The sequence below is a fragment of the Lathyrus oleraceus genome, chromosome 2, assembly GCF_024323335.1.
Source record: "Lathyrus oleraceus cultivar Zhongwan6 chromosome 2, CAAS_Psat_ZW6_1.0, whole genome shotgun sequence".
Taxonomy (NCBI): domain Eukaryota; kingdom Viridiplantae; phylum Streptophyta; class Magnoliopsida; order Fabales; family Fabaceae; genus Lathyrus; species Lathyrus oleraceus.
In genome coordinates, this window is record NC_066580.1 from 11,238,607 (window position 1) to 11,255,614 (window position 17,008).

The following is a 17,008-nucleotide window of genomic DNA, read 5'->3' on the forward strand; positions in this document are numbered from 1 at the left end:
AGTTGAATGTAACAAGTATGACACATAAATCTTCAAATGAGGTAGTATTTTTATTATTTGCTAATTGTGGGGAAGAGCATTTTGTAGGAGATTGTGCTGAAGAACAACTTAAGGAAGAAGTACAAGCAGTAACTATGAATTCCAATCGAAGAGCAACACAAACAGAGACAGAATTCAAGATCTCATCATTGAAACAAACGTTGGCTCAATTTATGTTGACAACACAAAACAAATTCCTGAACATAAACATGTTACATAGCTCGTTGAGCGAGAAACATGAGGAGTCAATGAAAATACTGGAAGGAAAAATGTTTATGCTTTTCCCAGCAAATCATATCATTAGCATAGGAAAGGGGGGACTTTGACGCTATAGAATTAAGGAACCACACAATTCCCTCAGCTCCCGGCATAAACAAATAGAAAAAAATAATGGAAAAGAGAAATGAGAAAGATGAGAATCCAAAACCAACCCCTACAAAAGATGAGGATTCTAGTGAGAGTCTTGAGAAAGGTGAAACACTTGATAAATTCATTGATAAAGATTCACCTTTTCGAAGAATGAAAAACCATATCCTAAATGAACCAAATCCTCCTTTATCGGATTACATCAAACCACTGTATCCTTTGAATAAGAAGAAGCCAAAAAGAGAAATGGAGTTGGGGCAATTTAAAACTTTCATGGAGATGCTCACAACTTTACAAGTCAATATTCCATTTTTGTGATGCCTTGGAGCAAATGCATGTGTATGCCAAATTCATGAAAGAACTTTTCAACGGTAAACATAAGTTGAAAGGTGATGAAAATGTAGCTTTAGCAGAGGAATATAGTGCCGTCATTCAACATCGACTACCACCTAAACTCACAGATCCAGGTAAGTTCACGATTCCTTGCTCTATCAGTTCATTAAAAATTGGACAAACACTATGTAATTTAGGGGCTAGCATAAATTTGATGTCGCTATCTATGATAAGGAAATTAGATTGTGGGGATCCAAAACCTACGAAAATGACTTTTCCTCTAGCCGACCGATCTATCACTTATCCCTATGGAGTACTAGAGGACGTATCGATAAAGGTTGATGATTTACTGTTTCCCGCCGATGTTGTCATTTTGGATATGTCGAAAGATGTTGAAACACCATTATTATTAGGAAGACCATTCCTTTCAACAGACAAAGCTTTGATTGATGTTGAAATAGTAGAATTGATTCTCATGTTTAATAAAGAACAAGTAATATTTAATGTGTTTGAAGCCATGAAACATGCTCATGAGGATTTGCAATGCTACCAAATTGATTTGATTGACAAATTGATAGAAAATGTTTCGATAGAAGAAAAACCATTGTCTCCAATAGAAAATGTTTTTGTACAATCTATCGATGAAATAGAAGAAGATGACAATGATGTTAAGGTAAATGAGATGGTACTACAATTTCAATCTTCACAATTGGATCCAGCGTATAAAGTTTTTGAAGAATTAGGAGGAAGTAGTGAAGACAAACTGACGGAACCCAAACTAAAAGAACTCCCTGAGCATTTGAAATATGTCGTTCTAAGTCAAGGAAATAGGCACCCCGTAATTATTAGCAGTACTTCGTCAATAATCAAAGAAGAAAAGTTTTTACTTTTACTGAAAGAAAATAAGGAGACATTAGGGTGGAATCTAGCAGATTTGAAGGGGATTATTCCAGCTATTGCATGCATAAAATCAAACTGGAAGAAGAATTTAAATCGTTTATTCAACCTCAAAGAAGATTATATCCAGAAATGAAAGAAGTGGTAAGAAAATAAGTCCTTACGTTACTTGAAGCAGGTACGATTTATCCTATTTTTGATAGTTCGCGGGTAAGTCTAGTGCACGTAGTTCCAAAAAAAAGAGGCACCACTGTTATTCGTAATGAAAAATATGAATTAATCCCAACTTGTACTGTTAAAAGATGGAGAATGTGTATTGATTATCACAAGTTAAATCTAGCTACACGGAAGAATCATTTTCCAAAGCCATTTATGGACCAAATGCTTGAAATATTAGCCGGATAAGCCTACTATTGTTTTTTGGATAGATATTCGTGATACAACCAAATTGATGTAGATTCTGTTGATCAAGAGAAAACCATATTCCATGCCCATTCAGAGTTTTTGCATATCTAAGGATTCCCTCCGGGCTATGTAATACGCCAATAAAGTTTCAAAGGTGCATGCTTTCTATCTTTTATGACATGGTTGAAAACTCAATAGAGGTATTTATGGATGATTTTTCTATTTTTGGTAAATCATTCGATAGTTGTCTTGATCGATTGAATAATGTCCTTAAGATATGTACCGAGACAAACTTGGTATTGAATTGGGAAAAGTGTCATTTTATGGTAACTGAAGGTATTGTTCTTGGCCATAAAATCTCTGCTAAAGGCATAGATATCGATCAGGCAAAATTTAAAGTAATAGAAAAACTTCCACCTCCCATAAATGTTAAATGTGTAAGGAGTTTTATTGGTCATGCAGGTTTTTATATGAGGTTTATTAAAGACTTTTCAAAATTTTCAAAACCTTTATGTAACTTGCTGATCTAAGAAAACAGATTCAACTTTGATAAAGATTTCCTACAGTCGTTTTCGGTCCAAAAAAATTAATTGACAACAACTCCGGTCATTGTGTCCCCAAATTGGGAATTTCCTTTTGAAATTATGTGTGATGTTAGTGATTTATGTGGTTGGCAAATTCTTGGCCAAAAGGCACGCAAAAAATTTCCATGCAATTTACTATGCTAGCAAGGTTTTAAATGATAATCAAGTTAACTACACCACCACTGAAAAAGAATTGCTAGCGGTAGTATTTTCTTGGGAAAATTTCCGCCCGTATTTAATTGGTTCAAAGGTCATTATTTTTACAGATCATGCATCTTTGAAGTATTTATTCAATAAGAGTGATTCCAAGCCCAGATTGCTAAGATGAGTGCTTATGTTGCAAGAATTTGATATGGAAATTAAAGACAGGAAAGGAGTAGATAATGTGGTGGAAAATCACCTCTCAAGGTTATAAAATATGGATGTGACTAAAAATAAGCAAAGTATTACAGAGACATACTCGAGCGAGGAGCTGATGGCAATTAGTGAAAGTCCACGGTTGTGGACATGGCAAATTATAAGGCAACAAATGTAGTGCCAGAAGAATACATTTGGCAATAGAGGAAACGCTTATGTAAAGAGGTTAATTTTTATCTGTGGGATGACCCATACTTGTTTAAGAGAAGTCCTGACGGTTTACTTTACAGGTGTGTTGCGTGTAAAGAAGTGGATAGCATTATGTGGCACTACCATAACTTGACATATGGAGGACATCATAGTGGAGAGAGAACCGCGTATAAGATATTGTTGAGTGAGTTTTAATGGCCTACTCTATTCAATGATTGTAAGTTATATGTGTCTACATGCCCTGAATGTAACCAAACACGTAACATCTCAAAATGAGATGAGATGCCTCTAAATATTATGCTTGAAGTGGAACCATTTGATTGTTGGGGAATTGATTTCATGGGTCCGTTTCCCCATTATAATATGTATATTTATATTCTTGTATGTATTGATTATGTTACTAAATGGGTGGAGGCAATTGCTTGCAGTGCTAATGATGCCCAAACCGTTACTAACTTTTTGAAAAATAATATTTTTTCCAAGTTCGGTGTACCTAGGGTATTAATCAGTGACAGAGAGACCCATTTTTGCAATAGGTTTTTGGAAAGACTGTTGGAAAAATATAATGTTAAATATAAGGTGTACATACCATATCATCCTCAAACCTGCGATCAAGTTGAAGTCTCGAACATACAACTAAAGCAAATTCTAGAAAAAACTGTGGCAGCATCTCGAAAGGATTGGTCAACAAAATGGGACAAATTTCAAAACATATTTGGGGTTCTCTCTGTATCAACTGATGTATGGGAAAACATGTCATATCTTGTATAATTGGAGCATCAAGCATATTGGGAGCATCAAGTATAGTTGGTCGGGAAGAAAAGATTATTGAAACTGGGTGAACTGGAGGAGATGTGATTTTCTACATATGAAAATGCGTTAATTTATAAGGAAAGAACCAAGATATATCATGATAAGAAACTAGTAAGGAGGAACTTTCAAGTGGGTCAATAAGTGTTATTGTTTAATTCACGTTTGAGATTATTTCCAGGAAAGTTGAAGTCCAAGTGGTCAGGGCCATTTCTGGTTACCGAAGTTTGTCAGAGTGATGCTATTGAAATTAAAGATCCTGGTGACATGATGAGATTTAAATTAATTGGACAACGATTAAAGCATTATTATAGAGGGTAGATCCCAAGTGAAATAAACTTCATAATATTATCAGACCCTTGAGTTCATGCGTCAAGCTAATGACGAAAAAAAGCGTTGGATGGGAGGAAACCCATCAGTTATAACCTTTTTGTTTTGTTTTGCAGAATTTACATTATTACAATATGAGACCTACCAATAGAGGAATTAGCTACTCGAGCATAACCCTTTCATGACGATCTATGTTGTCTTTAATAAATAAGTTTGTAGTTGTATTTTTTTCCAGATTTATAAGTTTATCACTTTAGCATTGAACAGATGATCCAAAATAAACTTGATCATCATATTAACAACTAGAAACTTGAAGGCAAAGGATGAGAAAAGAATCAACAGACTTGTACTAAACCTTCAGATACCTCATCTAGTAAGGTTTGAGCCACACAAAAATCCATTGTTCACTTTTCTTTCTTTTTGAGTGTATTCATGCATTATTATTTTATCTGGTTTGATCTATTTTCGATTAAGTTCATCCGGTTTGGCTGACACACATCGGGGCAGTTTTTTTATTTATAACTTTGAGCTCTTTTAAACCACCTTGTAGTAATAGATATATCCATTGCTAACCACTTTGAACTTAGCTTTTCTTTCGGTGACGTAGCCTAAAATTCATAGTCATATGACTTGAAAGATACTTTCCTTCCACCCTCTCTTTGGATCTAGGTAGAAGTATAGTTCCTAACGTGTATTAAGTTTTGGGTTGCTCTTGGAAGTGTGCAAAGTTTTAAGTTTGGGGTTGGGGTACTAAAAATTTGGTATAAAAAAATTCAAAAATTATGAGAAAATAAGAATGGAAAATGACACTTTTTAAAAAAAAGGAAAAGAAAAAGAGTGAAAACATGATAAGGACCAAAGATCTCTAGTGCCATCAAAAAGAAACAAAAATATATGTTGATAGAGGAGAACTAGGCACTTAACTCCAAAATTTTAAACCTACTTTCCTAAAAATATCCCACCTTAAACATAAGCTAAGTTACAACCCGAAAAGACCTCCAATGTTTTTGTTGTTATTTTTGTAATGAACTATATTAGAATATGACCCAGCTAAGCATAATTGATTTTACATGTTGATTGACAGACAACATTGTCCATTGAGTGAGTCAAAGTGAGTTTAGAGAAAAGTTGAGTACTCGTCAATGTTTGAGGATGTTTTCCGAGTTTATCGGATAAAAGTTCGAAACTAGAACTATGGTCAGGTAAAAGAAATATTTAATTTGGTGATTGTCATCCCCCAATTTCCCCCTCATTCAATAAATTGATACATGCATCATGACATTCGTATCATTTGCATAACACAACATGCATTTCATCTCATATAATGCCTAAAATGTCAACCAGAATAAATTTTCGGATTTACAGACAGACCAATTGGATCAATTTTCAAATGCAACTAAAATCAGCGGGCAAAAAATTTCAGAATCAAACTTGCATTCGTCAATTTTATTAATCTACAGTTTGCGTAGTTAAATCTAACGTGCTCATTTTATTTTTCGACTCTTTTTTCAATCGCATTTTGATCAACCCGAGCCTTTTAACCAGTCAATTTTTACTTAAAAATTTGATCAAAACACGTATGTTTCTGAGAAGTTTATTTTGCACTGATCATTTTGGTGCATTCAGTTTAATTTTCGAGCATTTTACACTCATATTATAATTATTTTTAATCCTTTTATTTTTATTTTTTGCCAAAATATTTGAAACAAATAAGTAGAATTTTCTATGTTTTTGTTTCGAGTTAATTTTGATTAGTTAGGTTAATATAATTTTATTTGATTTAAATTCTTTGTAAGTATTTTACTAACAAACACTTCTAATGCATTGTTGGAATTTACTAAAATAGAAAACCTAAGTATTTATATGTTGCTAAGGAGAGAGGGACCAAAGGTAATTGATCTAGGCAGCGACTTCACATGTTTTCTTTGTTTTTTTCAATTTCAAAATAATACACATAGAAGAACCATGACTATGGTGCCACGCGGACAAGAGTGGTTTTCTTTTAAAAATCTTGACAACACAGTTAATAAAAAGAGAGAGAGGTGTGTCTGAAAAAGAGGATATCATCAAAAAAGGAGTGTTTTCTCACAACTTTAGAAAACATCGATCTCTCAAAACATAGAGGATAAAACATTCTTTTTTCTGATTGCCTACCTCACCTCATAATTTTTCATAAGAAATCTCTTCTTCTGTTTTATTTCAATTTTTTTTACTTTAATATTTAACATATTATTTTGTATTATTTTGAAGTGTTATATATATATATATATATATATATATATATATATATATATATATATATATATATATATATATATATATATATATATATTGAGTAATATATGTTAGAAGTAATTCATTTTCAGCATAAATAATATTTGTTTGTTAAGCTTAACCTAGTTAGTTTAGGTTAGCATGTTGCATACGTGACATTTTTTATTTGTGTATATATAGTATTGTAGTTGTCAATGTAATAACATCCAATGTAATAATATCCATTGAGTATTGTAGTGGAGTCTGTGTAGTGTAGTCTGTGTGCAACCATTTTCCTGTAATCGTTTTAGCAGAGTAGTGGAAGTTTGTTATTTTTTCTTTTTCCATCTTCATATTTTGTACCAAAAAATGGTATCTAGAGCTCTGATTCGGATCCACATGGAAACACAGGCAAACATTAGTGAATGATGAGGCGTTGTGTGATTGATTTTGTTTGTTGAGTTTGTGTTGAACTTTTGATCGGAATCATAACAGAATCACATTTCTTGATTCTGCGGGATTGGGAAACACTAGTGTTTAGCGAGATCTGAGTGTATTGCATAAGGTTGAAGATGAACGAAAATTGTAATATGATTACTAAGCTTCTACTGTTCGATGGAAAGATCTGGAATCGATGGTCGATTCAGATGCGTGTGTTGTTTGACGCTCAAGATGTTCTTGATTTCGTCAATGACAGTTACGTTCAAGTTGCATTTCCAGAAAATGCAACAGATGTATAGAGAAATGCTTAACGAGATATGAGGAAGAAGGATCAAAAGGCGTTGTTCTACATCCATCAGTGTATGAATGTGAACATGTTTGAGAAAATTATTGAGTTGACGACGGTGAAGGTTGCGTGGGACACACTGGTACGATGCTATGGCGGTGATGCATCAGTGAAGAAGATAAAGCTTCAGTATTTACATAAGTAGTGTGAGGATCTCAGCATGAATAACAATGAGAAGGTACATGACTACGCCTCTAGAGTAATTATGATCACAATGAGATGAAGTCGTGTGGAGAAACTTTCTCTAAAGAAAGTATCATTGATAAGGTACTTAGGTATCTTACTCCTCAATTTGATTACATTGTGGTAGCAATTGGACATTCTAAGGATCTTAGCACCATGAGAATTAAAGAGCTGCAAAGAAGTATAGAGGCGCAAGAGTTATGTTTGACTGAAAGAACCTCTGAGAGAGAGGTAGAGCAGACTCTGAAAGCTTATTTTTTTAAGAAGGACCAGAAGTAGTCTTGGTCAGAGGGCAAGAAAAGGCATGGTAGGTCTCAAGAGTCAAAAGCCTCCAATTCTGATGAGAAGAAACATCAGAAGGGAAGGAGAAGATTGACAAGAGAATGGTTTAATGCTACTGCTGTAATAGTTTTTGCCACTTTGCTAACGATTGTTGGTCAAACAAGGAAAGAAAGTTAAAAGAAGAAAACATAGCCAAAGGAGATTATGATAATGAACCTGTGCTATTGATGGCTGATAAATCTGATGATGATGAACCTATGTGATTGACAATTTCTGATTCTAGAGAAGACTCTGAATATAAGTAAGAGTCAGAAGATAACTCTGAATCTGAAGTCGAGTCTGATTGTGAATATGAGTCATAATTAGAAGATGGGTCATAATCTGAAGGTTCTAAAGAAGAGTAAGAATCTGAGGGTTCTGAAGATGAGTTAGAGTCAGAAGATGACTTTGAAGCTAAAGATGAGTCAAAGTCTAAAGGTAACTCTGAAGATGAAGAAGACTCTGAAGGCGAGTCTGATTTTGAAGGTGAATCTGATTCTGATCCATATTCTGATGATGATCCAGAATATGGAGGTAACCCAAACTCTGGAAATGGAGCTTATAGAGGTGGAGCTTCTGAAGGTAAGGGCTATGAAGGTGGTATAAGTTCTGAGGGTGGTCAAGCATCTGATATTGTTCCAGAATCAAAAGGAGATTCTGAATAAGTTCAGAGGCCATAAAGAATCATAAACATTCCAAAAAGGTTTGCAGACTTTGACATATTGTAAGATACTGAAGTAGACTATGAAGGAGAAATGACCCAGTGAGTATTGAAGAAACTCTCAAGAAGAAAGTATGGTTGAAGGACATGAAAAAAGAACTTGAGCTTCTGAAGAGATTCAAGCTGCTAAATTGTAAGATAGTTGTCACACCGTCAGAAACAAATCACAAATTGGATTCTGATTCTGAAGGCGATGATGTAGATGCCATAACTTTCAAGTTGTTGGTTGGCTCTTTGAGGTATTTGTGTAATACCATATCTGACATTTGCTATGCAGTTAAAATAGTAAGTAGGTTATGAGTAAACCAAATTGGTCTCATTACCAAGCTATTGTCAGGATTTAGAGGTATATTAAGAGGACTCTGAAGTATGTAGTTTTGTTCCCTTCTGGTGAAAAGGCTAATGCACAACTGATGTGTTATTGAGACTCTGATAAGTGTGGTGACAGAGTTGACAGAATAAGTACTTCTGGATATTTATTTAAGTATCTAGGAAGTCTTATTTCTTAGTGTTCCAATAAGCAACCAGTTGTTGCTTTGTCAACCTGTGAAGCTAGATATATTGTAGGTGGTGTGGTTGTATGTCAAACTGTTTGGCTTTTGGATTTACTGCATGATCTGAAGATCAAGCTAAAAAAATATCTAAAGTTGATGATTGATAACAAGTCTGTAATCAATCTTTCCAAGAACCCAGTGCTGCATAGGAGAAGAAATCACATTGAGATTAAGTTTCATTTTCTGAGAAGTCAGGTTTAGAATGGAGTGCTAGAAGTTATGCATTGTAGCTCCCAGAAGCAGCTGACAGATGTTTTGACAAAAGAGACCAGGATTGATCAATTTCTATACTTGATGGATGGAATTGTGTTGCTAGTTTTGATTAGCTGAATATGAATTAAGGGATGGTGTTAGAAGTAATTCATTTTCATTATTAGTAGTATTTGTTTGTTAAGCTTAAACTAGCTAATGTAGGTTAGCATGTTGCCTACGTAGCATTTTTTTATTTGTGTATAAGTAGTATTGTAGCTATCAATATAATATCATCCAATGTAATAGTATCCACTGAGTATTAGTGTAGTCTGTGTAGTGCAGTCTGTGCAACCATGTTGATGTAACCGTTTTAACAGAATAGTGGAAGTTTGTTATTCTCTCTACTCTCTCTTCTTCCATCTTCATCTTGTACACCAATTATATATATATATATATATATATATATATATATATATATATATATATATATATATTTATATATTTATATATATATATATATATATATATATATATATATATTTATATATTTATATTATGATAGTATCGTTTCTATATTTTATTTTATTTTATTTTATTTATTTCGCTTCTGTAGCAATGTGAATTTATTGTGGGTGACGCGTGTGTGTGTTATATTTTAACTTTATGTCTTTCGATTACTTTGAGTTAATGTAAAAATTGTGACACTACTATAATAATAATATGCTTGGTTGTTGTTGTTTGGTTTATTATTGCATTGCGATCTCGGAGTAAAAATTCAATTTAACTTTCAAAAATCGCTTGGACACATAGATTTTTGCTCGGTTTCTTATAGAGTGATTCCTACATGAATTCACTCTAAGTTAGGTTAGAGCTAATTTCAGTTTTCTTTCGATTTCGGTTGGTTTCCGGTCTCATGGCTTACTCTTGGGCCTTCTTACAACGAGATCTTTATGTTTGCAGTTACTTGTTTGATTGAGTTTGCTTTTACTCGCTTTCTTATTCCCCGATTGACAAGTGTATCCCCCATCCCTTTAATTGTAATTTATTTTTATTTATTTTTATTTTCTTGCCATTAGTTAGACAATTAACCAAATAAATAACAAAAATAAAGAAAATCAATCTTTCAAAAAAAATAAAAACACTTGGTCAACACCAAGTTCAATATTAAAAAAAAAACTTTGGTCAACACCAAATATTCACTTTTCATTTCAAACCACTTCTCAAACTTCCAACCATAAATCATTTTCACCCTAAATCCAACTTGCAACCATTTTCAAAACCATCAACCATTTTCATAATTTTGTAACCATGAATAAACATCGATCAACATCGAGTGCATTTTCTCAATCAAAATTTCAAAACTCCAAAGAATATCAAAACTCTTTTCACAAATAAGATGAAATAAAAGAACGGGGAATAGTCCACGAGCTCCCAAGAGTTAGGAAACGAGATGTAGTTCTCGTCCATCTGAACCCTCTCATCATCCAAAAGTACTTCAAGCACATCAAACTCTTTTCTCGCCGTCGTGCGATAACCTTCAAACCTTTTCATAAACAAAAGGTATTTTGTCTCGAGACGATGCTAGATAGTGCTTCGTCCACAATCGTGTGAGTTGAGATAAGTGATATTTTCCTGTGAATGTTGATTTATAAACCTATTCAATATAATGCGAATTTTCATTCCTCACTTGTTTTGGGTAACTAATATTTTCCGTCAATTGATACAAAATATCTTTAGCTAAAATCGACCAATAAACAAACCTTTTCTACCTAGAACTACGTAAGCCTTGAGTTCTCTATTGAACCCGGAGATACGTAGGAGCGAAATTCAAAGTATCGTCAGGCACCCTAATAAAAAATAAACTTATTTCCCTCTCCTTTTCCCTTTGAATAACTCGAGAAGCCTAACATTTCTAAGCAAACATTAAAGCACATAACTAACCAAATGATTCCCGTTGAGTACAACGAACATGAGAGGTGCTAATACATTCTCTTACATAATCGACTTATGAACCCTGATTTGGTTGCGACGACCAATATCATTGTCGTTCTTTTTGGGTTTTATTGACATTTCCCCTATCTGTAGGAACAAGCGCTTACCACTGCGCTAAAAGCAATTGCTTTTAGTGAGGGTGCAACTTTATTTCCTTATAGTATGAGCCCTCAGGGGCTGCACCTAAAGCAAGGTTTGTAAGCTCCCTCTAAGCGCCATGGGTTGGGATGTTAAGCCCATTCGAATCCCTAAGGGTGACGCTGGATTTATTTATCCAACAATCTCCCCCCCCCTAGTGTCAGTCGGGGGGATTCGAACCCATGACCAAGCTCTGATACCACTTGTAGGATCAAGCGCTTACCACTGCGCTAAAAGCAATTTCTTTTAGTGAGGGTGCAACTTTATTTCCTTATAGTATGAGCCCTTAGGGGCTGCACCTAAAGCGAGGTTTGTAAGCTCCCTCTAAGCGCCATGGGTTGGGATGTTAAGCCCATTCGAATCCCTAAGGGTGACGCTGAATTTATTTATCCAACACTTTCCTTTTTTAGGAATAAATAAAGTTCGGTGCCCACTCTGTTAAGTCCATTTCGTGAGCGTGCGATTACGCTTCGTGAGGTCGTATTCTCATTTTTTCGAGGTGCGACAATGATGTTCGACGGTTATTGTGCGACTTGTTTTCTGTTGAAATGTGAAGTTGCATGCAAGTTACTTGAGGACAGACAACGATTCAAGTTTGGGGTTGTGATGATAGTCAATCATCGCATGACTTTAGACAAACAATCAGATCAAAATTAGTGAAAGATGAGCTAAAATGAAGAAGACAAACCAAAGAATGAGGAAAAAATAGCTAAGTCTGAAGATTGTGGACTTATTAAAAATTTAGGTGAAAATAGGAGAAAAAAGAGTGCAGCTTCAGAAAAAATCACATGCATCATCGGCGGCATCGAGCGTGCGATAGGGCTGTAAAAGTTGCATTGTGTGTGCGATACAATTCCTTGCGTGCATGATTGTCCTTTTTCTGGGATTTTTCTGATGCACCTGATCCATTATGATATCTTTTTAAGGGGAATTATTGCACTTTGATAAAGTTTATGAAAATTGGAGAGCAAAGCACAATTTTGAGAGCATGAAAGGAGATTTTTTAGGGCATTTGAAGCCATTTGAGGCCATTACTTCAAGGGAACTTGATCACATACAGACATGTCTCTCGGATAATAACTGCAAGTGCACAGTCTATGGTGTAGTTTTAAAAGATTATCAAACCCGCAGAGACTAATAGTCAAACTAATGTTATCTATCGTTACAGTGCAAAGCTAAGGCTAAAGGTTATAAGGTTGTGAACGGGAATAAAGATACTAATTTCTAAAGGTTTAAAAGTTATGATAAAACGAGCCTGAAATATGGATTCTGTGTTCCTAAGGGCTTAGGTAGAACTCGAACACTAAATATGACTCTATTACGTTATGTAGAAAATATCGACTTAAAGGTATCGTCTCACACTCTCGCGCTATCGACAAAGACGACACCTCCTAACCACAGGATTTTGCTCTCGCTCGCCCATTCTAATTAGAAAGCGTATTTTGAAAGTAAATGAGATCCTAAATGATGCCTAAAGCGCTCTCGCTATTTTTAGGATTGAAATTCTGGTATCAGATATGAGATGTCGAAGGTAATGTCACGACACTAATATCTGAGTAATGCAAACAGGATAAAGATAAAGAATAGTAATGCAAGAGACACAAGCAATTGTTAACCCAGTTCGGTCCAACTCACCTACATCTGGGGGCTACCAAGCCAGGAAGGAAATTCACTATAATAGAATCAGTTCAAAGACTCTCCGTACACTTCAACAAGTTACAGTCTTTCTCACCTAATCTCTACCCGTGCAATTTCTACCTAAGCACTCTTAGATATGAGAACCCACTCACTTCCCTACAACCACACCTGTGATTTTAAACAACAATCCCTTGAGAAAAGAAAACACTTTTCAATAACACACTCTTGATTTTACTTCACAGTTTCAATCAAGAAGATACACTCTTGATCTTGCTTCACAGCTTTGATCAAGAAGACACACACTTGATCTTACTTCACAGCTTTGATCAAGTAGACACACACTCTTGCTTAACAGCTTTAGAGTGACAAATTACAACCACAAATCAGTCCAATTCAATCATCAAAAGATGACTTGAATGGCTTACAAGTCTTACGACTAAACAGACACAAACCCTAGCTCTCTCACTATATTTCGCTCAGTATTGGTTGTATGTTCAAACAGGTTTTCTAAGTCCCTTTTTATAGAAGCATTCAACTGGGCTTGGACATCTTGAAGACCCTAAATCTATTTTCCTATCAAATCTTTTTATAACAGCTGGTTAGGTCTCCTTGGAAAATAAGTAAATCTGGTTGTAATCCATGATTGAATGCGCCAGCTAATCAGATCTTCAATCATACAAAGATTGCCTTTAATTGTGCAATCACAAAACATCAGACATTCATACTGAATGTTCTGTGTACAGGATGTCATGACATTGGGTCTGACATCCTGGAAAAATCCTGCATAATCCAATAATTCCTTTTATAACTTCCAGCAGGTACAGCCATATCAGATGCCATGACCTTGTGTATGTCATCTGAAATAATCCTGCATGAACATGTCTTTCATTTAAGCTCCAGCAGGTACATCCAATATCAGAAGCCATGGCATTATATGTGGCATTCTGAAACAATCCTGCATGAACATGTTCTTGAACTCCAGCAGGTACATAGGATATCTCATGTTAAGACATCACACATAACATCTTGTGAACACTCTTTGTTTTACCAAAATTGTTGCCAACACTCAGAATCAACAAACTCCCCCTTTGGCAAATTTTGGCTAAAACATATATCTGTCCTTTTTGTTCACAAGGTAAACTATCAGCAGTTAAACAACATAACAGTAGTTTAATCAGCAGCAAAAGCAAAACAATTACTAGCTATGGCTACTAGTAATGCACACATGCACAAGGGTACTTCTCCTCCCCCTAAATTTGTGCAACAGAAACAGAATTACTAGTTATGGATGCAACTAGTAAGACACACAAATGCACAAGGGTACTCCTTCTCCCCCTAAATTTGTGCACGCAACAAACAATCTTCATGAACATAACAACTACTGTAACTCCAGCACCTGTATCAGCCAGAATGTCATTCTAGCATCTGCTTTAACATGTTAACATTCAGAACCTCCTTCTGACATCTCCTTCAACATCACCTGTACAACACAGAGCTTGCACAGAACATCAGACATCTCCTCCAACATCTTAGAACAGAACACCATTCTGTCTTACATCAGACATCTCCTCCAACATCACAGAACAGAACACCATTATGTCTTACATCAGACATCTCTTCCAACATCACAGAACAGAACACCATTCTGTCTTACATCAGACATCTCCTCCAACATCACAATTGTCATCTGTTTAGCCTAGCTAGCTACATCAGCACTACAGATCTCCACAACCACATATTTAACTGCAGCTCTCCATATAATCACTTCTCCCCCTTTTTAGTCAAATTTGACCAAAGGTGACTTAAAACATGAATGCTAGGAGATACATACCATAATTATACACAGCTGTAATAGCTGAGATAATTAGAAATCCATGGAACTCATTAAGAGCCCAAATATTACATCAAGGCATCAGTAAGGACTGCCACAAAATATAAACATTTCAACAGAAACAAAACATCCAAGCTTCCAAAACAGTCATAACAGCATCCAGAACAGCACACATGTCATCATAACAGGGGGACCATCACCACAACTTAGTCTGAGGAGGTAGCATCTTCTTCACTTTCAGATTCAGAACTGCCACTAGATTGATCTTGAGAATTAGACCTCTCACTTGAGGTATGGGCATCTGACTCCTTGGCTTCACCATCTTCCAGATGGAAGGAAATGTTGTCCAGCTGCAACCTTAGCTAGAGACTTTCTAACAGTTTGCCTTTTAGCAGGTGAGATGTCTGGGACATCGTCTTCGACATCATCTTTAGAATCATAGCTTTCTTTGATTTTCCTCTTCTAAACCTCTACTTTACTCCATGATTTAGAAGGACCTACAGCAGCAGCCTTCCTACTAGTTCTAGCTGTCAACATCTCAGCCACAGTCTTGCCTTTCCTGGTTTTCATTTTCTTTGTAACACTTGGTTTCAAGTGATGAACCAAGGTGTCATCTTCCTCTTCTTAACTCTCTTCCTCCAAATCAATTACTCTCTCAGTAGTGTCATGCTTCTTTCTTGGCCATTCTTTGACTTGACCAGCAGTGATTGTCCTACAGACTTCATTGTCTGTGGCTTCTAACTCAACAGCTCCTTTTGTTTCTCTCCCTAGGAACTTATTCATTATAGTTGAGGAGAACCTTACACATCTTCTTCTCACAAAGACCTTGCAGAATTCTTTTTTATTCTTGTCAGAAATATCCTCTGGGATATTCACCACAAACTCCTCCACTAAACCTTCAAAACATTAGGGTAATGCACTAACTGTTTTCGTCAAACCAGCAAACTTGATTAATTCCATAACCTCCTTCACTTCTACAACCTCCTTCCCTAGCTCCCTTTCTACAGCAACTCTCCTCTGTATAACAAATTTCCAATTTAATTGCTATAAATTCTCATGAATACAAATCCCCAATTTCCCTCTTAAACATTCAAACTGATTAGCATCCAAAGCTTTTCTAAATATGCCAGCTAATTGCATTTCAGTAGTAACATGCTCCAGTGCTATGATTTTCTCTTCCATAAGTTCTCTAATAAAGTGATGACTAATATCAATATGCTTTGTCCTGCTGTGCTGAACAGGATTTTTGGAAATAGTTGTAGCACTCAGGTTGTCACAGTACATTGTCCTGACATCTTGTGTGACATTGTGTTCAATCACCATTAGTTTCAACCAACCCTGTTGAGAACAGCTACTTCCAGCTGCTATGTATTCATCTTGATATATAGCACAAACACCATTTTCATCTTTGAATACTTTCGAATGTGTAGGAGCAGGAGTCCTTGCACTCTTCATGTCAATCTTCTTAACATTGTTCTTGGCACATTTTGCTTTGGGATAGAAAAATAGACTCTTCTATCTGCTTGACTTATAGCCTAAGTTCAACAAAGCTCTTCCCAACTTCAGACTACATTTAACGAGCAACATGTTCTACCATCTGATCTGACCTCCTACCAAACCCAATATTATCCACATCTCTACGAGCCACCATGAGCTTTTCTCCTTGAGGTTTCAGACAACAATCTTTGAAGATTTCAACCACATCAGATTTGTTTTTGGTCCAGATGTATCTGGAGAAATCATCTACCACTGCAAACTTCTTTCCACCAAAGCTTTCCACTTGCATGGGTCCCATCAACTTCATATGGAGGAGTTTCAACCCTGTGGAAGTGATGTTAAGTCTGAGTTTCTAGTGTGACATCCTTGTCTGACATTTCCCACAGACTTTTAATTTGTGAGTTTCTCTAGAAGATATAATCATCTTCATCCCTTTCTCCTTGACTGAGGTACATTTTGAGGAGTAACTAATTTGAGAGTTCCACATGTAACAGTTGTCTTTGGTTCTGACTCCTTCCTTGATTACTTCACATTCTTTGTTGGTAATCAGACATTCAGTTTTAGTGAAGT

At 35.5% G+C, this 17,008-nt stretch overlaps 1 protein-coding gene across 1 annotated transcript; it reads left to right on the forward strand.

Annotated features, from left to right (window-relative positions):
- The first annotated feature begins 736 nt into the window (after positions 1-736).
- LOC127121636 (uncharacterized) lies at positions 737-1,771 on the forward strand. The gene has a single exon (XM_051052092.1). The coding sequence runs from the start codon at positions 737-739 to the stop codon at positions 1,769-1,771; it is 1,035 nt and encodes a 344-aa protein (XP_050908049.1).
- Positions 1,772-17,008: the final 15,237 nt, after the last annotated feature.